This window comes from Sphaerodactylus townsendi, linkage group LG08 (assembly GCF_021028975.2).
Source record: "Sphaerodactylus townsendi isolate TG3544 linkage group LG08, MPM_Stown_v2.3, whole genome shotgun sequence".
NCBI classification, from domain to species: Eukaryota; Metazoa; Chordata; class Lepidosauria; order Squamata; family Sphaerodactylidae; genus Sphaerodactylus; species Sphaerodactylus townsendi.
This window is the reverse complement of record NC_059432.1, coordinates 51,891,872-51,916,936: the sequence shown is the minus strand read 5'-3', so window position 1 is coordinate 51,916,936 and position 25,065 is coordinate 51,891,872. Positions and strand designations below refer to the sequence as shown.

The 25,065-nt window shown below is 42.4% G+C and overlaps 1 protein-coding gene across 4 annotated transcripts in view; it reads left to right on the top strand.

Moving 5' to 3' along the window:
• The window catches only part of SLC18A2 (solute carrier family 18 member A2), a 45,938-nt gene that overhangs the window by 12,915 nt on the left and 7,958 nt on the right, over positions 1-25,065 (top strand). For all 4 annotated transcript variants that reach the window (XM_048507058.1, XM_048507059.1, XM_048507060.1 and 1 more), the window contains exons 4-12: positions 4,719-4,777; positions 7,056-7,139; positions 7,707-7,799; positions 8,255-8,344; positions 8,455-8,498; positions 8,579-8,639; positions 18,432-18,527; positions 23,072-23,150; positions 23,384-23,435. In XM_048507058.1, coding sequence (XP_048363015.1) covers positions 4,719-4,777; positions 7,056-7,139; positions 7,707-7,799; positions 8,255-8,344; positions 8,455-8,498; positions 8,579-8,639; positions 18,432-18,527; positions 23,072-23,150; positions 23,384-23,435 — 658 coding nt within the window. The remainder of the gene's footprint in view (positions 1-4,718; positions 4,778-7,055; positions 7,140-7,706; positions 7,800-8,254; positions 8,345-8,454; positions 8,499-8,578; positions 8,640-18,431; positions 18,528-23,071; positions 23,151-23,383; positions 23,436-25,065) is intronic.

Here is a 25,065-nt window from a genome sequence, read left to right as displayed (position 1 = left end):
CCTCACAGGGTGTTTGTTGTGAGGGGGGAAGGATAAGGAGATTGTAAGCCCCTTTGAGTCTCCTACAGGAGAGAAAGGGGGGATATAAATCCAAACTCTTCTTCTTCATCATCCTTGTCCTTGTCACTTCCTGTTTTCTTATCTCAGAAGAGTTTTATTCACTGCTTTGTCAGTTGTTTACTGGAGCCCAAGCCTTCCACAGGCAGTAGCAAGTTTTAGTTCCTGCCTCCCTGAGAAAGGGTTGGGAAATCACCCATCCAAGATGCCCTCATCGCTCACCAGGAGAAGGCCCCTTCATGGATATGAACACTTCACCAGGTATCTGAAATGTTTTTGTTGGTATGGCAAAAGATGTGGAAGAATGCAGTCTTGTCTCATCTATTAACCAAATAAAGTAAGATGAGAAAGAACCCAATTGGGGGACAACCTGTTTTTTATTTTTGTTTTTTGAGAGATACATAATAATATGCCCTAACTCTCACGTATATGCTACCTGTGATATACATTTATTCTTAAATGCAAAACACAAGTAGGCACGCATATGCCTTTTGGGTTAATACATTATGTACCAGACTAGTTGTTCTTTGGGAAAACAACTGTTAGACTGGTTTAGGGAAATAGATTGTGCTAGGGAGTGTGGTGGGGACCACTTGAAAACCTTCATTAGAATTTCCTTAAACAAGTGTTACACTGTTGATATCCTTCATGGAAGCAATAGGAACTGGCTTCTTTGCTGTTAACATCTATATGTGTCCAGTGTAGCATTAATTCTACATTAGAATGTAATATTGTACATGAGTATGTTCATGGTAGGCTGGAAAGTACGTACTTTGAAAGATTTGTGTAAGGTATACTTACCTTAAGCATGGACTTACAAATTTTGGAGTAGCATATTAACCATTATGAGCTAGATAGCAACATATTTTTTGGGGATAAAGTCAAAAGAAGAGTTTAAATTATATCTATAGATAAATGTTTTATATTGTACTAAAATTTCTAGTGCACTTGTATCAATTTTGGTCTTTGAAAATCAGAATGATGCCTGAAAACTGACAACTTTATTCTTATGATAGCAAAATACTGCTTTGACTGTGATGAATGACAGTTTGTTTACAATAATATTGGTAAGGCTACACTGTCTACTTACATAGCTACACTGTCTCTTACATAGCTACACTTACATAGCTACATACTACACTGTCTCTTACATATCTGTCTGTGCAATTTTAACAGTATTGCAGAATGTAGACTTTTAATACTACTATTTGAAATGATACATATAATTGTTAGTTTAAAACAGTCCATTTTGCATCAGTAAGAGGTATTTGGCTCAAAAAAATAGAATTTTACACTCTAAAGAGAGTGCTGAGTAAATACTGTGTTCTGTCATAGGGGTTTGGTCTATGTAGGCAGCATATTTTGAAGAAAAGCTGAAGTCTAAATTACACGCAAAACTCTGTTTTCATTCATATCAAGATTCAGTATTGTCCTATGAACAGTACATTGTACTTCTCTTTTTCCTCCAAATCAGGGTAGGCTAATATACCCAAAAACCCTGATTTAAAGATGGAAAAGAGTGGGTGGAAAGAGGGAGAGAGGGCAGCAGCTAGGTATCTCAACTATGTTGCTGTTCTCAACTATAGGCCTGATGGAATAGCTCTGTCTTACAGGCCCTGCATAATTATGAAAATTCCTGAAGGCCTCTGGCCTCTTTCAAAAGAGCATTCCACCAGATGGGGGCCAGGGATGAGAAAGCCCTAGATGAGGACATCTGGACACTTCTTGGACTTGGGACCTCCAGCAAGTTGTTATTGGCAGAGTGAAGAGCATTCTGGCTGACATATTTGGAGAGGCAGTTTTGTAGATGTGCTGGTCCAAAAGTGTAAAGGGTTTCAAATATTAAAACTAGGACCTTGAAATGGAAATTCAACTTGGAGATACAACTGTTCATAGTGCACTGGTTGCATATGGGCTCCCTATGGTGTCCCATTCAACCACATTTTGGGCCAGCTGGAGCTTCTGTATCAGGATTAAGAGCAACCTTGCATAGAGTGACTTAAATCAGTTCTGGAGGTGACCGTTGCATGGATCACTGTAGCCAAGTCAGGACAGATAAAGCACCAGCTGCCTGATAAGGCATCAGTTGCATGACCTGATGAAGTTGGAAAAAAAACAGGTGGGTCATATTTGTGACCTGGGCCTCCACTGAAAGAGAAGCATCCAGAATCACAACCAGATGCTTGACTGATGGCTTAGTCATTAATTGCACACTGTCAAGAGTTGGGAGCTGGTGCCCAATCTCAGATCCTCCCTGTATCAGCCAGAGTACCTCAGTCTTCATTGGATTTAGTTTCAGCCTGCTGTGTTTCATCCATCTCAGCATGGCATCCAAACAGCTGGTCAAGTTGTCTGAAGAGATGGTTAATCAGCCACTCATTAACAGATATAAATAGGTATAATTGGCATACTGATGATAACCCGTTTCAGAACGCCAGTTAGGCTAGAAGCCACATATAGATGTTAAATAGCATTGGGGAAAGGATTGCTCCTTAAGGGACCCCAGTGAGTGGCATGACCAGTTTTCTCTCCCAATTCCACCCTTAGTCCCTGACCTTGGAGGAAGGAAACTAGCCACTACAAGACTGTTCCTCTTATTGGCAAGGCGGTGGGTCAAAAGATTGTAATTAACCGGGTCAAATGCTGCTGTTACATCAAGAAGCATAAGCAGCACTGACCTGCGCTGATCCAGCTGTCCCCAGAGATCATCTGTGAGAGTGACTAACCCTGTCTCCATCTCATGACCAAGTAGGAAGCTGGACTGCAAGGGTTCCAATGCCAATGAAGAATCTAGAAACACCTGGAGCTGCTCTGCTACTGCTCTCTCAACCACCTTACCCAGAAACATCAAATGTGAGGCTGCATGATAGTTGGCTAGATCCAATGATTCTAATTATTTTTTTCAAGAGCAGATGTACCACTACCTCCTTCAGCCCTACAGGAAAGGCCCCTGTGGGAAAGACAGATTTATAATGTCCCTCGGGAGCCAATGTTTTGTCATAGGCTTTAGTTCCTATGGGCAGGCAATTTGGGGTGGGCTGAGGGCCCCACTCCTGGCAGGCATTTTATGGTGGTGCCCATTAACTGTTTTCAAAATTCCAAAAGTGCTCACATGCTCAATAAGTTTGAGGATACTTGCAGTAGATTGTGGGGTTTTCCCATATGCACCACTTATTCTTGCTTTTCTTGGCAGTTGATTTGGATCATGTGCTGCATGGGAGTTCCACACATGTTTTCTGCTTACTCATTTTTTCCTGTTGCCACATCTCTTTATTTCTTAAAAATCAGGATTTTTAAGTGACAGTGTGGTTGTCATTGATGTCATTACAATGCCAACCCCCCTTTTTTGTTGGGTATAAGCTGTGTCAGCACACTGATAGAAGAGGGGCTAGAGATATGCATACAGGAGAACTGCCATATTGTTCATGTGAACAGACATGGAAAAATGTCTCCCTTCTAATATTCAACCCTTTATTTGAATATTTGGGGTGGCTAACTAAAATTTTTTGTCGACAAATAGCAGATCAATAGAGTTGATTTTCTGTTGACAAACAGCAAATCAATCAGTTGCTCACCTGTCTAGTCAATTGCTTTTAAGTGGCCGGTATTTAATGTCTAGTCCTGTGAATGTCTCATCCTGTGAATGTCTCTAGTAGACCAAGAACATTGGTAACAGTTCTTTATCAGAATAAAAAAATAAAAATACCCTCCATAAAATATCAAATTCCCACGAAAAATAAACATATTTGGGGGCAGCTATCAAGACATGGGCATGTCTTATAATGATTTATCGCTGTCAGGACATTTTTTAAAAAACAAAAACAAAACAATGACTTGCCTATGAAAGGGAAAATATCCTTATTTCCAAAATTTCCCCCCTTTTTTTTCAAAGCAGGGAGGGATTTGGTTATTTTAGGAGAGCCAGGCTCAAAGGCACAGAGCAAAGGCTGTGTTTCCAGAAAGTGCAATGAGGATGCGTGTGCTTTTGAAAGTTCAAGGGAGCAAATAATTTTGCTTTGGGGTGAAGAAAGAAAAAAGGTTCCAGTTGCTGCAGTGAATTCTCCTGTATCTTCTTACAGCTATATATATCCTTATCAAGCAAGTTTTTAAAAAAATGCTTGAAAATTAGCTGAAACAATGGATAAAAATTCCTTATTACCAAGGCAGGGAAAGAGACCACTGAGTGGTATGGTTCCACAGCCACGGACCAGACAAGTGGAGAGTGGGCAAAAAGTGCCAGGCACTGACAAAACTGCAGGAAACATTTAAAATGCTACCAGATTCAATTGTAGAAAAAGGATAGAAGTGCTTCCAAAAGAACCGGGAAAAAACAAGGAGAAATGTGAGGTGAAAGTCAGTGGCTCAAGAGAACATATAGAAGCCAGGGGATAAAGTGAATCCGTATGAAGTCAGAACCAGCACAATAGTGCCGTGTGGAAAACCCCAATACCACTAGCCTGTCTGACTCAGAATGAGGCAGCTTCATGTGTTCAGTGTTAGACTATGAGGTCCTTATCAAGTTTGGAAGGAAAGCCATTGAGATGTTCAAGTAAACTAGTATGAATTTGCTGGACAAAGACACAAAAATATGTATGTTAAATATTTTTATGATCAAAAGTATAAACAGTAAGATCAAATTCTGTATTTGTTTTGTCTTCCAGAATAGGCTATCAGATCCCCATGTTTGCTGGTTTCTGCATTATGTTTGTCTCAACAATTAGTAAGTGATGTTTTTCTCCTTCTTTTCTGCCAAATACTGCAGAAGGTGGGATAAATAGAAAAGAAATATACTATTCTCCCATGCTGCAGAATCAATAGCTTTAATTGAAATCCCTTTGCTGCATTGATACTTCAGATCTTCATCAGGGAAATGGGACTATTAGCTGGAAAAAAATAGCAGTTAATTTAGAAATTCTTCCTACTCTATGGAACCTAACTGTTCCATAAAAAATTATTTCTGTACAAATGTCTACAGAACATAACTGTTACATATAAGTTTAGCGTAAAAGTAGATGCTTTATGTATTGTCCAAGGCTTTCACAGCCAGAATCACCTAATTTTCTCCTGATGTTTCACCTGCATCTGTGGCTGGCATCTTCAGAGGATCTGATGGTAGTAAAGCAAGTGGAGTATATATACCTGTGGAATGTCCAGGGTGGGAGAAAGAACCATTTGCCTGTTAACAAGTGTAAAAGGTGCAATTAGCAAGCTTGATTTGCATGTGTTGGGTGGGATCCACCCATTTAGCATGTGAGTAACCATGAATATAGCATAATCAATAGTGAAGGTATTGTCGAAGGCTTTCACGGCCGGAATCACTTGGGTGCTGTGTGGTTTCTGGGCTGTATGGCCGTGTTCTAGCAGCATTCTCTCCTGACGTTTCGCCTGCATCTGTGGCTGGCATCTTCATCTGAAGATGCCAGCCACAGATGCAGGCGCAATACGTCAGCAGCGTGAAATACTACTTAAACTACGGCCTGTAACCTTGTCGGAAACCACAGCACATAAGCATAGTGAAGGTATCTGCATTAAAAGTAGCCTGGCATTTTGATCCCTTTGATTGCTTACTGCCTTGAGTGGTGGGTGGTGTTCACTAGCCCTTACTGCCTGGAGACATCCTTTGTCTGGGTGGTATTCCTTAGTCACTGTCTTGAACTTAGTGTTCTTCCACAGATGCAGGCGAAATGTCAGGAGAAAATGCTACTAGAATACAGTCATACAGCCCAGAAACCACACAACATCTCAGATGTTTATGTCTTAGATCTTGCAAGCAGCTAGTGGAAGACATCTCTAACTCTTATGATGAAGATTCCCCTTCTCAAAATGTTGCTTCCTGATCACCAGTTATTTTTCTATGCATGTATTGTGGCAATGTTTCATATCATCAATTATTTGTTGATACCAAAAATGCTAAAAAAAATGCTAAAAAAAGAAAATACCAAAAATGTTGAAAAAAGAAAAATGTCAGAAGTAAAAAATTTTAAAAGGAGAGGGGTGAAGTTGTGAGGTGAGGAACCATAAAAATAGCAGAGCAAGCACTGAAATTGAGGTTTGTGGTTTGCACAGGGGTTATGGGAAAAGACCTGTGGTTTTGGAGGGAAAAATAACACATTTCAGCATAATCACACTATGAGGGAAGCTGGCTTGGAAACATTTCAGTGAAAAGAAATGCTGTAAAAGTGTTTTCAGATTCAATAGAGAAAAAAATGTTTTGGAAATGTTTCCGAAACAAAACAAACAATGCAGAACTTCACAGAGGAACAGTTTTTTTTCTCCAGCCTGAAAAGATTGTTAATGGCATATGCAGAAAAGGCCAATGTCAATTTTTCCATTGGAAGAAATTCAACAACAGTTCTGAGGAAATAAAAATTATGCCCTCTACTCAAATGTTTGCAATAATTTCAGGTCTTCACATCTCTGTCAACAGTGAAAGTGTCATGTCTATGACAGAATAACAGTGTTTAAATTCAATTAATTCTGATGCTTGAATCTAGTTTTGATTTTATCTGAGGCCGTTTCCGCACGGCCAAAAGCAGCGACGCGATGACGTCGCAAATTGCGACGCATCCCAAAAAAAGCGTTCACACAGACAGGCGGAGCTGCGGGCGTCCGCAGCCCCGCAGAAATGTGAATGATTACGCGCGCAGGCGCTCTTGAAGAAATCTCGCTGACGATTGCGCCTAACGCACTTCGCGAAGCGATGCAGGCCGAACGCCATTTGTGGCGAACGCTCACGTGGCGGCTGTTACGCCCGCAGTCTCGCGTCGATAAATCACATAGGGAAAAAGAGTGGTTTTAAGCGTTTTCTGAATACCACGATCTTCGGCGCCCGGTTTTAAGCGTTTTAGCGACGGTACTGCGCATTCTTCGCCGCTTCTGGCATTCAGAGCGCGCTCTCTCGCTCTGACGCTTCTTTTTGCGTTGCGACGACGTCATATTTTGCCCGTGCGGAAACGGCCTGAGGGTTTTTTTTACATGTTCCTGTTTTTTTTCCTCAGTGTTTGCCTTTTCAGAAAGCTACAAGTTGCTGTTTATAGCAAGATCACTTCAAGGAGTAGGTTCTTCTTGTTCTTCAGTAGCTGGTAGGCACTAACAAGTTCATTTTTATATAGAGCATTAATTATCAGAACTGTCACTTCCATCAACAGTCATATCCTTAACTGTTTTCATTATCTTTCATCACAGAGTAATCATCCACTTAGAATCAACCAGACTTCTGATTAACATTGTCTTTATTGTCAAATAACTAGCTGTTACACCAGATAACTAATTTCATGTTTCATTAGTTGTATTATTGCTGTAAAATAACCTCCCATCCCCTGAAATCCTTTTTGAAAACTGTTGCAGTGATTTACTTTTGCTTTTAAAAAATTATTTGACCAATTGTATAGGTCAAGTAGAATTGCTGTGCAGTGGAAGGTGTGCAGAATTTTATCAATCATCCAGATACAAGGGACTTCATATTTATTGGAAGTTCTGAGTTCAAGACACTTGTAAAGCTCAGCATATTGGGAGTGTGCAGATATAAAACACATTCATGTGTGCCTAACTGTTGATGTTTCTGTAATTTCCTGCTTCTCTGGCCTTTGTTACTGCTACATTGAAAAGATGATGTTATCAGCCTTTCCTTTTACACTTTTTTCCTCTAGGGATGGGTATGCTGGCCAGTGTGTATACTGACGATGAAGAAAGAGGCAATGCGATGGGAATTGCATTAGGAGGAATGGCTATGGGAGTATTAGGTCAGTATAATGAAATCCACTGGGAAAAAATGTGCAAAGTTTTTGAAATTTTAGAAGGTATGCGTTTTCCATACAAAAATAAGCTTTATATATGTGAGATGCTATTAATACGTGGCTTAAAAATCACAGTACACAAAGGAGAAAGCTGAGCATAAAAATATTTTAAATACATGCTTTAAATGCAAATTATGTTTCTGTTCTTTGGACGAGATATGTGAACTGGCATGATGATGCTTTTCATTTACATTTACGGCATTTAAATGAGTTCTTTGATTCAGCTTTGTTGGTTTTTCAGATGTAAGTCTCATTGAGATTAGTGTCTGTCCAGTAAGTGTACATGGAGGTGAAGTCCTTAAATTTTTGAACTGATAAACAATAACTATTAAAGCAGTTCTTGTGCTTCTGATTTTAGTTGGACACCAAACTGATGATGAATAATAATTTTTCACTCATAGTGGGCCCTCCTTTTGGAAGTGTTATGTATGAATTTGTTGGGAAAGCAGCACCTTTCCTCATTTTGGCAGCATTAGCTCTTTTTGATGGAGGTAAGAAGAATAGTTATTGATGATTTAGCAAATAATTTTAAGAACTGAAATTATAAACTGCATCATTAAAAAAAATAAAACATCCTATATTTTAATTTCTCCTCTTGCAGCCATACAGTTGTTTATTCTACAGCCATCCAGAATACAACCAGAGGTAAACACTGTAGCAAAACATTTCCAAAAATTGTTTATATTGTCTTTTCCTAACCCAATACATTCATTGTCTGTTGGTAGAGCCAGAAAGGAGCATCATTACTGACACTTATGAAGGATCCATATATCATTATTGCCGCAGGTAATAACAGTTATTATACAGCTTCATTTTGTTTGATCGTGGCCATCTTTATTTTGCATTTGGTCAGGAATAAGTATTTGTCAGCTGACAAATATCACCCCCATGTTTTCATAGTAAGATGTTAAGGGGAAGCTGTACAGCATAATTCGTGAGCTCTTGCCTTACTGGATTTGTCAGAGTTAATGTCTTCCTGAGACATTTATGAGAAGTTCCTGAGTGAGAAGTTCAGGAATGATGCATGATTCCCTGAAAGACAATGGTCTTCCTCTTCTCTGCAGTTGCAGTGTTGAGAGGATTCTTAATTGCAGTGGTGAGCTTCTCAAAATCCTCACTGCAATTCCATGCCCTCTCAATTCCCTACCCATGTCCCTTTCCTTCAGGCTTCATTATAACCTACTATTTCTTCAGATTCCCCTTTCTCATCATGTTGCCTTCACTCTAGTTTTTTTTATGTGTAGGCTGTCTGTTTACTAGCTTCTCTTTGTTGAAACTTATTCCTAGATCTCAGCCTGGGAAACTATGAAGTTTTATTCCCAGCTAAACTATACTTCATTTCCTCACAGATGCTAGACTGTATTCTGCTTTGTTCCCTGAGCAGCTGAATGTTCCAGGTTATTCACTAGCTCAGTTAATCAGTATGAATGGTTTTTCACTGCTACAAACACAATACAAAATGCATTATATTTTTAAAGCAAAGAACTTATGTGGATAGTAATAAAGAGAGATGTTGGAAGTTCAAATGGCTTTTTGCATTTGCCAGATCCCTGAGTAAAGTGAGTAACGCCAAATGCTGATTCACAGATGCAGCCATCATGTTCACCAATATTAGGTTGTTTCAAACTGGAGGAATATTGAAATGAACAATTCTGAAAATAGAAACTGTCATGTTCTGAAAAGAAGGCTCCTGTCTAAAGAAGGGTAGTCATTTTAAAGTGCAATTTACGTTAATGATAGTCTTTTGACGTCTTAAATATGAACACATTTCAGAGGCGTAGCTACCATGGGAACATCCGGGGACAAGCGCCCCGGGCGCCACCTTGTGGTGGGCGGAAAAATTGCAGGTTCGTTAGTGGCTTTTTCTATTTTCCAGGGTTTTTCCCATTTTTGGCCTGCAGGGGGCACAGCTTTTAGGCTAGCAGCACCAAAATTTCAGACTATTGTCAGGTGACTCTCCTGATGATACCAGCCAAGTTTGGTGCAGTTTGGTTCAGGGGGTCCAAAGCTATGGACCCCCAAAAAGGGTGACCCCATACTCCATTGTTTCCAATGGGAGCTAATAGTAAATGGGGCTACCATTTTGAGAAGTCCATAACTTTGGATCCCCTGAATCCAAACTTCACTGTAAACGCTTGGTGGTACCATAAGGAGATAGTCTCCTTGCTGATACCACCCAGGTTTGAGAATGAAGAAGTTGGAGTTCAGGGGAGTCCAAAGTTATCGGAACTCCCAAAAGGGGTGCTCCATCCCCCCATTCCAATGGGAGCTAATGGTAGATGGGGCTACCCTTTTGAGGGTCCCATAACTCTTTGGGCTTCCCTGAACCAAGAGCACCGCTCTCACTCAAACCTGGGTGGTTTTAATCCCAGGAAGAGTCTTCTGAGAAGATAGCCTAAAAGTTTGGTACTGTTAGCTTAAACATTGCTCCCCTGACAGGCACCCCTCAGAATTTTCCCCAGGTTCTCTCTTTTGAAAATCCACCTCCTTTGGAGTGGGATTTTAAAGGGAGTAAATCTGAGCTCCCTAGATTAAAAAAACATTGAAAGTATTGTTGTGAAGGCTTTCAAAGGCCGAAGATTCAACTGGTGAGGTTGTGAGTTTTACAGGAGCTGTGTAGCCGTGGTCTGATAGATCTTGTTCCTGGAACGCTTCGCCTGAATCTGTGGCTGGCATCTTCAGAGGTGTATCACAGAGAGAAGTTTGAGCTATAAGAGAAGGCTGGACACAGTGTATATTAGACTTCTCTCTGTGATACACCTCTGAAAAAAATACCAGCCACAGATGAAGGTGAAACATTAGGAACAAGATACACCAGATTCACCGCCACACAGCCCAGAAAAAAACTCATTACTGAATCAATATTGAAAAATGATGCTGTTTGGGGTGGGGAATCTACCCTGAAACAGCATCACTTTCAATGTTGTTTAAACTAGGGGAGCCCAGAGTATCCCCCCTTAAGGTGGATTTGTGTGAGAATCTACTCTGTAGTTTAAACAACATTAACAGTGATGCTGTTTCAGGGTGGATTCCCCGTCTTCAAAAAATAGCATCACTTTCAATGTTGTTTAAACTAGGGAGCCCTGGGTGTGTTCAGATTTGTGTGTTGGGCCATGTTCTATAATGCGATGGTGACTTTGAGATGACCTGGTGCAAAAAATGTTGTTTGGTCGTGGTGGGGGAGGAATGCTGCCCAAATGGGGGGAGGGGGGGGCGCAAAACTCAGATTTTGCCCCGGGCTCCATTTACCCTAGCTACACCCCTGACACATTTATTGTGTCATAAACTTTTGTGAACCAGTGTCTACTTTAAGAAATGTAAAGTATTTTGAAGGTAAAATAAAAGGTTCTGTACCTATAGAGCTAATTAAAGTAGGAAGAAGAACTGTGACGATATTGGCCACCCATCAGATTATTTTCTGTAGTCTTTCCACATTATTGCATATACATGACTGCAAGCAGATCTTCACTAGATTAATTTAAGTCAGATCTTTGTCTGCAGGTACTGTAATATAGAAGAGCAGATTGTGTTTGTTTGCCTTGTAGCTGGTAAACATTTATTTTTATTTGTTATAAAAATTGCATATAATAAGGTCAAGATATAATTTACTACTTAGATCTTGAATTGTATCTACAGAACGTTGGACCAGTAGCAGCAGTTTGTTTACATAGTGGGTTCCAGGAAGAATTCCAGCTCCCATCCCTAAGAATTGCTGGAAGAGGAGGGGTGTGTGGTTATCTTACTGGAGGGTGTTGGGAGGCATAGGCTGGTGCTGGGGAGCTGAAGCAACAGTCATGCATAAAGTGACTGAATGGATAGTGGTCATTATATATGATGGGTTCTGCTGTGGTGGGTCTGTGTTCCTGTAAAGTGCTTTAGCTGCAACCTTTGGGCCTATACTGCCACCTCTCAGTGCCTTCCAGTAAGGACATCTGTGGTGATCTCCCACCACTCTATACCTTTTGGGTTGAATCCCCACCGACAATAAGAAGCGTGATAATCATGGCAAAAAACACCGTTCAAGGAAGGCCTCCCCACCGCATATGTCTCAAAAGCATCTTCATCTCAGTTTTGATGCGCACTCCACCCTTAATCACGTGCTATTCCTGTACCTTCTCGCAAGTGGATCTTTCTGAAAAACATGCCCCAAAGCCATATCCGAGGGGAGGTTTGGAGTTTCAAACTGCATTTGTTTTTCTTGCTGCAGGGAGTGACACATGGACTCCCATCTAGTCACAGCGCTGTGAGTGGGTGAGACGCTGTGCATGCAGCCTTTTTTTTTCTCGTGTGAGCAGAAGCGACATGGAGACGTGGTGCTGAGGACCACAACAGTACCCAAAATTGTGCATCTGTGTCAAAGTGCTTACGTAACGACATGGCATTGTAGGAAAAAAAGTTTTTTAAAAATATTCCCAGCACGATGACACATGGCAGCCACTCAGAGGGAGTGGGAGTGGGCAGGAATATCCTGACATGACATTGCTGGGACAAAATCTCCATCCCAACTTGGCAGGACAGCCAATGAGAACCGCCGCAGCATGGCACGACAGCCAATCATAACACCGCTGCAGAGCAGAAAGCGTGTGCAAGGGGAAGATAGTGTTGTTTGAATGTGTGAGAGATGTGAATGTCAGCGCTGGGCGCATGCTGCTAAGGGGAGGGAGAAACAACGATGAAACCAGGATGAAAAAGTTCTGATTCTTTTGGATCCATATTTAATTTTCAGTGGGGATTCAGCCTGTATCATTGTAAGGCAAATTTTCCTGCCTTTTTCCTTTTTGGGTCCCTCAGGACTGAGTAGCCTTTCTGGTAGAGTGTGATGGTTTCAGGCTATAGTTCTAATATTGTCCCACTTTAAGGTGTAGAATGCCTTTTTCTTTTCAAACAAATCCCCTTAAAAATGGCATTGGAGAACTGAGGCAGGTTCAAACAAATTAAAAGGAAATTTCATTGAACAAAGATGGAATTATGAAGTAAGTCAGCAGATGGAAATAAGGCAGGAATAAACTATGTACAATCTTAGTTTTTTGTCACAGGCATAGGGTTTTATCAAGCTTTCTAGGTTTCTTAGTTTCTTGAATGTTATATTTCATATGAAAGTGCAGTTTTGTCTTGAGTTATTATTAGAAGTTACTAACTTATGGATTAAAAGACTCTGAGTTCTAACAGGCTGGTACCCTTTCTCTCAGTACACATAGCCTCTCCACCATTAGACATGCAATCTACAGAAATCTCCTTCATGAGGTAACTTAACACACCAACAGGGAATTCTCCTTTGTGTATAATTCTCCATCAAACTGGCTTAGGAATTCTTCGTCTATCTCCCATTAGATAGATTCCCCTCACCCTTTATTTGTGGTCACTGTGGAAAGTCTTTGTCTACTATTCCATCTCTGCCTTGACTAATAAATAAACATCCATATCTTTGGTCTGTGTATGTCTGCTCTCAGCATACACTGGCACAAACCAAATTTCAGATCAGATTCACTCTTTGACTGAAATCCTTTCATGGTAGATTGTCACACGCTTAACAGACCTGATGTAAACATGCAGGAACAGAAATCCAAAAGGAAAAATAGCTCCCTCTGTTAGTCAGCTCGTTGCTCCACCAATCAGAGCACAAGTCAGCTTACCCAATCAGAGTGTAGTTCAGTTCCTATGAAGTATTTTTTATCCTTGCACTCTGTTTGTGGCCACATTTTGTTTTTGGCTGCACTTCCAAGCCTTATTTATCTGTACAGTCAATGACAGCATCACTTCCCCCTTGCCGCTTTCCTGAGCCCTTAATGCAAATCACTGAGGTCCCCAAAAAGCTGCCTTTGAAGGACAGTAGAACTTTGGGAACAGCATGAGGGAAAAATTTGCGCAACTGTGGGGGGCAGAGACAACTGACCAAAACTGCCACTCTCTCCCTCCCCCCACCATTAGAAGAAAATTCCTATTAGATCCAAACTACTGTTTTATTATAAAATCAATGATCTATTCAAATTCTAGATTAAGGAATGACAGCTGAAACTTTTATTTTTAATCACTTACCTTGATTGATTTTTTAAAATTTAATAAACATGAACATTTGAGAGCTATTGGTATCCTGCTTTACATGTCATGATATTACTTACTTAAGTTGACAGTGATTCTGTGCTTTCAGTGGCATGCAGAAATGGTACAGGTGTACCTTTTCCCATCACTTGTATCTCCATGCTCGGAAGTTTCACCTCAAGCATTCCTTCTTGTAATTCATAAACATATGTCAATCCTACCAAAGTTTGCTGTTGGCAAACCATGCATTTGTGCAGTGTGGTTGATATTTTTAAAACTGGAGATTTCATTGGCAACAGTTAACCTAGCACTGTAGAAATCAGTAAGAATTAAAAGCCTATCATATATGTCCTAAAACCCCCCTGCATTGCTTCTTGCTGTTGCAACTTTTTGTGCCTTTGAACTGTATAATGAAGCTATGGGGGAGGGAAGGCACCATGGTATAGTCCGATCTCATCGTAGAAGCTAAGCAGGGTTAGTACTTGGAAGGGAGACCACCACGAACAACTCTGCAGAGGTAGGCAATGGCAAACCACATCGGCTTCTCACTTGCCTTAAAAGTCCCTTGCTGGGTTGTCATACACCCAAAGGGGAGAGCAAAATCCACACTCTATGGTTGATTTCTCCCATTTCAGAATCCCAACAGGTATCAAACTGCAACTTGATGGCACTTTACACACACACAATGTAATTGAGTGACTCATGGTTGGTTTCAGGCACTTTGTGGCATCAAACAGTGTTTTATGCTGATATATGTGCTTAGGTTCTTTTTTGTTATTAATCAAATTGAATGTGAACTTGCAGGTTGTATTCCATACCTATGATCAGTTTAGTTCAATGTTTATAATTCATTAGTTCATACTTCATAGAATAGTTAATTGTTCATTAGCTCATAGAATAGTTCATTGTTCACATAGATGAATGAAAACTTTCCACTACGGCCTGTGCATAAAGTATGAACGAATGAATACTTTGTGCACAGGCATATGTGCATAAAGTATGAACGAATGAATACTTTATGCACAGGCCGTAGTGGAAAGTTTTCATTGGTCATAATACTTTATCCTTCTTTGAAGGATGTTTTGCCCCCAGTATTGCCCCTGGGTCACAGTGTTAGCAATGCCACAATATTGTTGTAGATATTCTAGATAACAGAGCCTAATATGTCTTGGCATATTTGGACAAAGAATGACAGCAGTGCTCATTTTATGCTGAACTGTGTGATGATGAGAAGGTTTTTCCAGGGCAAATGTTTTGTCTTGGAATTCAGGCAAATTATATTTGATTTTTAAAAAAGATAAAATGGCCCTTGATCTGTAAATGACCTCAACCTTGTTCTGTTGTGTGAATATTAAACACTTTAAAAGTACATCCAGCATTAAGTGTATTATTAGACTTGTTAAAGCAGCAGTTACAGGCCCTTTCTGTTCAACTCTCCTAAAATGTTTGTAAAATGTTTTCAATCCCTCCTTTTGTTCACACTCACCCCCTTGAAATGATTCATGGCTGCCATTTTCTGTTTTTCCTGGGGTTTTTTCAGTGTGTGGACAAATCAGTGCTTCATGCTTGACAGCCTCATGCTGCAGTTCCCCGAGTGTTCTGTAACTGATGCTGTGAAGATTAAGCCCCCTCCCATCTCAAACATGCTCTGAAATGCTCCAAAAATAAAGCCAGGGGCTTCTTCACGCAAGGAGTGAACTCCCAAAATGGCATAGCACACAAATGAAGCCTTTTAAAAAATGTCCCCCCCCCCCCCGAAAAAAATGATAGAAAAGAGGATGCCTTTAAAACATTTTGAGACTGCAAATAAAACATTTGGGGTGGGGTGGGAGGGAAACCAATGCAGAACTCCTTGGAGGAAATGTTTTATTTCCTGCCCCAAAACGTTTTAAAGTATATATGTGGAAAGGGCTCCAGGCGCTGGGCATCTTCAAATAGAACAACATTTGTATAAAGAATTGTTTCCCACTAGGAACCTGAATATATGTAGATTTTCATGGTGTATATACAAATAAATATCCTTTTGTTGTGTGTGGCTTTATTTATGTCAAAGTTTTATATTCTGCCTGCAGTCCAATCAAGGACACCAAGGCAGCTAATAACTAAAAACAGAGGGCACTTTCGCACATGCTGAATAATGTACTTTCAGCCGCTCCCTGCCTCCCTCCCTGGCCCAGGAACTGGCTGGGAGCTTCTGGGGCCAGGGCTGCAGCCCAGTCAGACTCCCGGCTGGGGGAAAGCCCCTCCCTGCCTCCCTCCCTTGGTACTTTTCTTTTGTAGCTGAGGTCTCTTTCGGCTTAAAAATAAAAAAGCACTGAGGATGGATACTGGAGCTCCCCTCCCTTTCTGAGAGGTAGGGGCGCTCCAGCCTTGGCTCGAAGCAGGAAGCAACGCAGCCACGGCTGGAGTGCTCCAGCTGCAGCTATGCTGCTTCCTGCTCCCAAGTTCAGTGGTGTAATCATGTGGGAGAGCATTTTGCGCCCCCCATGTGACTAATTGGCATGCACCGAGGCACATGTCCCTACACGTTCCCATGGCAGCTACGCCACTGCCCCATTATGTCAGACCAGAGCCAGTGGGTTGAAATTAAATTAAAAGAGTTTTGGCTGAGCATTAGGAAGAACAGAGCAGTTCTTCAGTGGAGCAGGCTTCCTCGTGAAGTGGTAGGCTCTCCTGTGAAGGTTTTTAAGCAGGTACTAAATGGCCATCTGACAGCAAGGGTGATTCTGTGAATTTAGGCAGATCATGTGGGGGAGGGCAGGAAGGGTTGAAAGAGCTCTCATGGCCCTTCCTTTCATGCCCAGGACCATGCCAATTGCCACTTTGAGGCCAGGAAGGATTTTTTCCTGTTTTTGTTTTTTTTATTTTTGCCTTCCTTCGGGCGTAGAGCAGGGATCACTTGGGCCGTTTCCGCACGGCCAAAAGCAGCGACGCGATGACGTCGCAAATTGCGACGCATCCCAAAAAAAGCGTTCACACAGACAGGCGGAGCTGCGGGCGTCCGCAGCCCCGCAGAAATGTGACGGTTCGCACGGAAGCGCTGCGGAAGCGGCGTCTCGCGATGTTGCGCCTGCGCACTTGCGAAGCCGTGCAGGCCCGACGCCATTTTTGACGACAGCTCCGTGGCGGCTGTTCGCACGAGTGCGGCGTCGATGCGTCACATGGGGAAAAAGAGTGGTTTTAAGCGTTTTCTGAATACACCGTCTTCGCGCCGGTTTAGCGTTTTCGCGACGGCGCGACTGCGCACCTCCGCCGTTGCGCGTGCGAACGCTCTCGCTCTGACGCTTCTTTTTCCGTTGCGACGACGTCATATTTTGCCCGTGCGGAAACGGCCTTGGGGACTAGTGAGGTAGTTGTGAATTTCTTACACTGTGCAAGGAGTTACTACATAACCCATGAGCTCCTTTCGAGCTCCATGTTTCTGTGAATGCCAGGGAAAATAGAAAAGACTTCATTTGCTGTTGGAAGGCCGTGATAGAAAAGAACAGACTAATATTTCTGGGAAGGAAGTTCCACAATTTTGGTAGCATGACCATAAAGTCCTTCTCTTGACTAGCTACTTAGCTAATCTCAAAATGTTGGGGTATCCAAAGCAACAGTGGCATACCTGTGGGGAATAGACGACTCCCCAGGTGCCATTTACAAGTGTCACATCGGGAGTGCATTCAACTATCCCTTCCCCCTTATGAAAGCTGCTTTGTACTGCCTGCTGGCTGCTGGCATTGCCTCCTCTTCTTGCACCTTCACCCACCAGCTGCTGCCGGTCCACCCACCAGAAAGGTATGCAAGAGGTTCAGGGCACTCTTTCTTTTTCTGGAGCAGTTTCTGCTGTGCAGAGAGCAGAAGCATAGCTAGGGAAAATGGAGCCCAGTGCAAAATCTGAGTTTTGCGTTCCTCCACGACCAAAGTTGTGCGCTCCTCCACTGCCAACCCTGCTTAGCTTTAAGCCATATTCTCCATTGCCAATCCAATTTGAGGAATCCATACATATGTTTTTATAAAACATTTTGAGAGATCTGATCATGCATCTTCCATTTTTATCTAGTTTTTAAGCCTAAAAAGTGATCAATTAAATTTCAGTGTCCAGATTTAAAATTTCCTTTCAGCACTCATTCTTAAGTACCGAAAAAGTGTTGTAGCAAAATGTGCTACATGAAATAGTAGAATTTAAAATTAAGATGTAGATGTAGCTCATTGTTAGAGCCAGAACATGCTATTCAGATTCAATGGAGTTTGCCAGATCTGCTGCCGATGTTAAAAGCGGTACATTGTTCCCATTAGAATTTAGTGTGCTTTTTGAATGTCACTACACTCAACAAATCTATCTTGTTTCCACTTTGAATTGTGCCAAGTTTTTGTTCAACTGAAATACAGGGATTAAATGACTTTCCTTCTTCCTTAGTCTTTTAAAAATGATCAATGATATTGACAAGCAAGTCTTTGAAGCACATATTATTTCTGTCAATGGTGTCCTTTCCATCTGTTGATTAGAAGTAAAGTGAAATAATTTCAGCAATCTATTTTCCATCTCTCTTCAAGGATCAATATGTTTTTCAAATATGGCAATTGCTATGCTGGAACCAGCATTACCCATCTGGATGATGGAGACAATGTGCTCAAGAAAATGGCAGCTTGGTAAGGTGCATCAAATTGTTTATGTTTGATTCTTATATTTTTGGCACTGTGTTTCAATGGTCACATTAGAATTTTTAATAATAGATTGCAATGTTTTGTTTCCAAAGCTTGGTTTGGGTTAGTTGCAGATAAAATATGTTGGGTCTACCCTGTTTTTTCATTGTCTTGCCCAGTTCTCTTCCTGGCTATAGTCCCTGCCCCACAATGCTTTTGTACATGCAAGGCCCCTGATCCTCAGTCTAGCCTCTTTGGGTGGACAATTATATCCCTAGTGTAGAATTTTTCTGGCCTTTTTATTCTAGGATGCAATCCGGGGGGGGAGGGGTGCAAATGTCCTAAGGAAGAGGACTAACCTTTATCCTGGCCAAGGATGTAGGTAAGGGGGAGGGGTTTCTCGGGTTCAAACCCCCTCCCCATTACATGTCCGAAGCTCCACCCCACGTTTGTGGTTTTTTTGTATTTTTATGTGTTTTTTTGGGTTTTTTGTCTGCAGGGGGCGCAGTTTTTAGGCTAATTAGAGGCCCCTGAACTAGAGGCCCCTGGGCCGTCTTTGGGTCCTTTCTTGGACCACTTCAGCTTACTTGACCCAACGAATGTTGACAGGATCCTGGATGCTGTACGATCTACCACTTGTCCTTTTGACCCGTGCCCTTCCTGGTTGGTGAAAGCCGGCAGGGAGGAGCTTCGAAGCCACCTGTTGGATATAGTTAACTGCTCCCTTGAGCAAGCAGTTTTCCCTGGTCGGCTTAAAGAGGCAGTGGTCCGCCCGCTCCTAAAAAGACCGCACTTAGATCCTGGAGATCCGGCCAATTACCGCCCAGTTTCCAATTTACCATTCTTGGGCAAGGTAATTGAGCGAGCGGTGGCGGCTCAGCTCCAGCGATTCCTGGATGACACAAACGTACTGGATCCCTTCCAGTCTGGCTTCCCGCTGGTCATGGGACCGAGACGGTGCTGGTCACTGTTGTGGACGACCTCCGACTACACTTGGACAGAGGCGGTTCGGCGCTGTTGGTGTTGTTAGATCTCACCGCAGCGTTCGGTATGGTAGACCACGACCTTTTGGTCCACCGCCTCGCTGGTATCGGGGTTCGATATTCAGCCTTAAATTGGCTGATCTCGTTCCTCCGAGATCGGGGACAGCAGGTGGCATCGGGTGAGATCTCCAAGCCGCTTCCCATTATGTGTTGGGTGCCGCGAAGGAGCGATACTCGATGCTTTTTAATATCTACATGCACCCCCTGGCGAGTCTAGTTCGGAGTTTTGGGCTGCGGTGTCATCAATACGCTGATGACACCCAGCTCTTGTTCACAATGGAGGGCAGCCCGACCTCGGCCCCTGATGCTCTCCAGCGTTGTCTTGATGCTGTGGCTGGTTGGTTGAGTGCAAGTCGGCTGAAGTTGAATCCCACTAAGATGGAGGTCCTGTGGCTGGGCCGGGGGGAGTGTCCGGTGGCCTTTGGCCTGCCTACCCTTCTTGGCGAGACGTTAAAATTAACTTTGTCCGCCAAGAGCCTGGGGGTGACTCTGGATCCATCTTTATCATTGGTGGTCCAGGTCACCCAGACAGCCCAGGCAGCTTTTTACCATCTGCGGCAGGCACGGCAACTGGCCCCGTATCTCTCCCGCTCTGATCTGGCCACTGTGATCCATGCCACGGTCACCTCTAGATTAGACTACTGTAACTTCGCTTCACGCTGGCTTACCTTTGGCCATGATCCGGAAACTGAAACTTCGTGACAGAATGCGGCCGCCAGACTCCTTTTCGGAGTAACAGCAAGGGACCGGATTACTCCGGTCCTATACCAACTGCACTGGCTGCCGCATCGAAAGTACCGGGTCATGTTTAAAGTTTTGGTTTTGACCTTTAAAGCCATTCGCGGCCTTGGCCCTGCATATCTAAGAGACCGTCTCTCCCTATATCGCCCTTCTAGGCCCCTCCATTCATCGGAGGCGGACCTACTGGTGATCCCTGGCCCCAAGGCGATCCGGCTGGCCTCTACAAGGGCCAGGGCTTTTATGGCTCTGGCCCCTACCTGGTGGAACAGGCTTCCAGGTGAGATCAGGGCCCTGCGGGATTTACAAAGTTTCCGCAGGGCCTGTAAAACGGACCTGTTCCGCCAGGCGTTTGGCCAGCCGGGATGATATCAACTGCAACAAAAAGCAAACATCTGGCCTCCCGTGGGTTCATAAAAGGGGGAATAGAATAGCTGAAGCCATCTTTAGTCTAATATTTTATGTATTTTAATTAATTTATATATATGATGTTTTAACTTTTTATTTTGTTGGAAACCGCCCTGAGCCTTCGGGGAGGGCGGTATACAAATACAATAAATAAATAAATAATAAATAAAATTGCAGGGATTTGTTGGGAGACTCTCCTGATGATACCACCCAGGTTTGGTGAGGTTTGGTTCAGGGGGTACAAAGTTATGGACTCCCAAAGGGGGTGCCCATCCCTCATTGTTTCCAATGGGAGCTAATAGAAGATGAGGACTACACCTTTGAGGGTCCATAACTTTGGATCCCCTGAACCAAACTGCACCAAACCTGGGTGGTATCATCATCAGAGTCTCCTAAAGATACTCTGAAAGTTTGGTGCTGCTAGTTTAACAACTGCACCCCTGATATTAGGCACCCCCCAAATTTCCCCAGATTCTCCTTCCTTTGGCATGGATTTAAAGGGAGAATCTGAGGTCTCCCGTTTAAACATGGAAAGTGATGCTGTTTCAGGGTGGGGAGAATCCACCCCAAAACAGCATCACTTTCAATGTTATTTTTACTGGGGACCCCAGATTCTCCATTTAAGGTGGATTTAAAATGAGAATCTGGGCTCCCTAGTCTAAACACCATTGAAAGTGATGCTGTTTTGGGGGGTGGATTCCAGCATCACAGTGGCCACCCATTGGGGGGCGCACGCACAAAACTCAGATTTTGCACCAGGATCCATTTTCCCTAGCTATGCCTCTGCCCGGAGGGGAGGGCAGAAAGGGCTGCTGGCTGCAGGCTGGGAGCCATGGGGGTGGGCGGGGCAGGGGAGTGTGCCATCCCTGGTCTCAGAGAGCTGCTTTTATAAGCACTGAGGCTGGGGGCAGGGCTTGAGAAGGCGTGGGGGCATGTCCCCACCTCTGGACCCCCACTAAAAAATCTTTACCTGCATCACTGATCCTGGCATAAGGGCCAGTTATGAAGAAACATAGCTTTGCCTGGCTCAAAAGAACAACAATAAAACCATAAACTTTAATAGAAATGATTAAAAACAATATATCCAATAACCCAAATATGTACAATGGGAACAATAATGCAATACGTGAACAACATTAACAGACAAGAAAGGGATCTCAAAATATGCACAAAAGATAACGAGTCTCTGCATAAATAATATCCCTTCAGTGAAAACCTTGCAATTCAATTGTGGAACATCAAACAGACCTCCAGTAATCAAATCCACTGAAATGAAAAGAAGGTTTGTCCTTCCTCAAAACCTTGGAATATCCAAATAGTCAGCTGTTTGTTGCTCTGAGCATCAAAATTCTGAAACCAATTGCATCTAAACTTTTAGTGATAGATTGCAGATGCTTAGATGTATTTGGTTTTAGAATTTTGATGCTTCAGCTTCTGAAGTTATATTTTTGGGCTAGATCATGTCTTGATACCTTCTGTTGTTGCTGAAGAAGACTAAGATCGAAAGTGTTTCACTTTTTTCAACAGGATTGGAACTCAACCTCTAGCTCATGGATCAATGGTTTAATCCTAACATTAGCCACTCCAGATATGTTTCAAGTGCTGTGAATGTTGTAGAATATTTCCCAGTTGGAAAATGGGAATTCATTCATTTGTATTGTCGAAGGCTTTCACAACTGGAATCACTGGGGTGTTGTGTGGTTTCCTCTGAAGATGCCAGACACAGATGTAGGTGAAACATCAGGAGAAAATGCTACTAGAACACAGTCATACAGTCTGGAAACCACACAACACCCCATTCATGCATTTGTTCTGATGTAATCTTGTCATAAGAAGCATGGAGAGAATCAGCCATATATAGCTTTGCTGGAATCTCGCCATTCCCCAGCAACATTTTTTTATGGTTTTAAAAGGTGGCGAGGTCAATATTAGGGTGAATCACTGTGGATGGTTAGCTGATATTTTGAAAGATACAAAAACTCTACCTCCCACATCTTGACATTATCAGTATTTTTTCTCATTAAATTATTGTCTAGTATTCACCTTAATTATTCACTTTTGTACAGTGATTATTATATATCATTTGTAATATTTTTTCCTCTTTGTTTCATTCTGTCTTCTATACACTCTCACATTCTTGTATCTGATAGTAAGTATTCGCTTTCAAGCATAACAGAGGTTTAAATTTGATGGGTAATCTTGTTAGATCCCACAAAACAAACCGGATATTAGATTTTCTGGTTCAGGCTGCACATGTCCATTAGAGGTGTTCTAATAAAAAATGCTGTGTCTGAAATTATTAGTTTTTCTAATGCTTTACTGAAACTTTTACTGATATAATCTCCCATTCATATTTTTCAGGCGTTGCTTTCATTCCAGCTAGTCTCTCTTATCTGATTGGAACTAATATTTTTGGAGTCCTTGCACACAAAATGGGACGGTATGCTGCATTTGAACACATCTAATTCCTTGACACAATAATTTTTCCTAGTTTTTCAGTACTCTTTAAGTTAGTTAATGGAAAATATGCTGTTGTGATAAAATAGATTAAGCTACTATAAGTGTTAACTCTTTTTATTACTCTAGTGATTGATGAATTACACATCCATATCTAATGCCTACATTTTTGTTCTATAATTTTTGATGTCTAAAAAGATGTTTTTCCTTTGATAGGTGGCTTTGTGCTTTAATTGGGATGGTAATAGTGGGAATAAGCATTTTGTGCGTGAGTAAACAATAATTCTTCACTGATTTGAAAAGCATATGTCTTCCCTTCATTAAATATATATTCTGGTTCTGCAGACTTTTCTTGTTTAGTGACATGGTATTTGAAGTAAAGTCAGGCCACAAATTTTATTCAAAGGGAAAGGGAAATGTGAGACTCTCCCCACACCCCTCCATAGTTCCTGCACCTCCACCATCAGTTGTCTTCTCCTCGGGTGTACTCTGCCATGGCAAAAGACACCTGCTCAGATTCCCTCTTGCGTACAACAATTAAAGTTACAGGCAGTATTATAGGATGCAATGGAGAAAAGACGACCAAAACATTTACCTGCTTGAAAATTTCAACTCGAATAATCCCTTCTAGGTGCACAACAAAAGTCATAGAAAAATCATTTCTGGTGTTTTTTGATTAAAAAAGGAACAGAACAAAAAAATGTAAAATGTAACAACCACCAAGACAGAATGGCAACATTATTTTGACAGCTTCTGACTCAGAAGCACATTGTCTAAGGGAGGAAGGGACATTTGAAATTATTCTTAGTTAAAACAATATGGAAGCAAAGGATTCTGAAATATTTACAAATCTTTTAAGTGCTCACACCTCAGACTGCATCTATCTCTTAATGCTCAGAATACCTTGCAGAACTTTACAGCCTTTTTGCCAACCTTATTAACAGTACGCCTCGGCACAATGCAGCATTCTACCAATTAAAAGGGGATATGACTGTCTCCTTGGTTCATCTCAGTGCCCTTCATTTGCGTAGAAACTCCACGCAAGCTTACTCTGAAGTAAGTTGTCAACTTAGTAGGGTTTCTAAGTAAATGTGTATGGAATTTAGCACCAGATACTAGAGAGGGGGCAACCACCTGAATGCATATTTTTAAAAGAGAGAAAATCTCCAAGAAGCCTCTAACCCCCATGCAGAAATTAACAGAAGGGACATTAGAGGGATTTTACTGAGTTTGCACCTCTCCCGCAAACCTTGCCCTAAACAGTTCCCCATCCTCAGAGCAGCCACCCGCATTATCTCAGTCAGGAGGGAAGCTTGGAAGGGACGTGAGGCTGAACCCTTTCCCTTTGCAACAGGCCTTCCCCTTTGCAGTCACCAAGAAGAGGAGGAGTGCCCAGCCTAGCAACCCCCCCCCCCAAAGCACATGGCACACCTGGAGAGGTGTGGTGGTGCCTGGCTCCTCGCTTCTCCTACAGGATGCTCCCACTTGCAAAACTGTTCCTCTGTGCCTGCTGCATCCCCCTCCTTGGTGCCTCTTTTTGCGAGGTCCCACTGGGGTCTTGGCCACCACCATGCAGTTATGATGGAAACTGCCTCCCTGGCTCCCCCATAAGTTTTTGAGGGAAGGCAGGCAGGAAAGAGGGGTTAGCATTTCTCACCTTTCCTGAGGTGGCTTCACTTCAGCACTACCCAAACCAATCCCCCGTTATTCTAGGTGGGAACGATTGCTGGCCTGCTTGCCCCCACTCATGAGAGGGAGGGTCGAGGGGCAAAATGCACCCCCATGTGCTGAGGCAAGTGGTGCCTGGGTCATGAGACCCACCCAAGATATGGCAATGCCCTGCCCCAACATCAACTAGCAAGCTTCATGACATAGTGGGGATTTGAACCTGGGTCTCA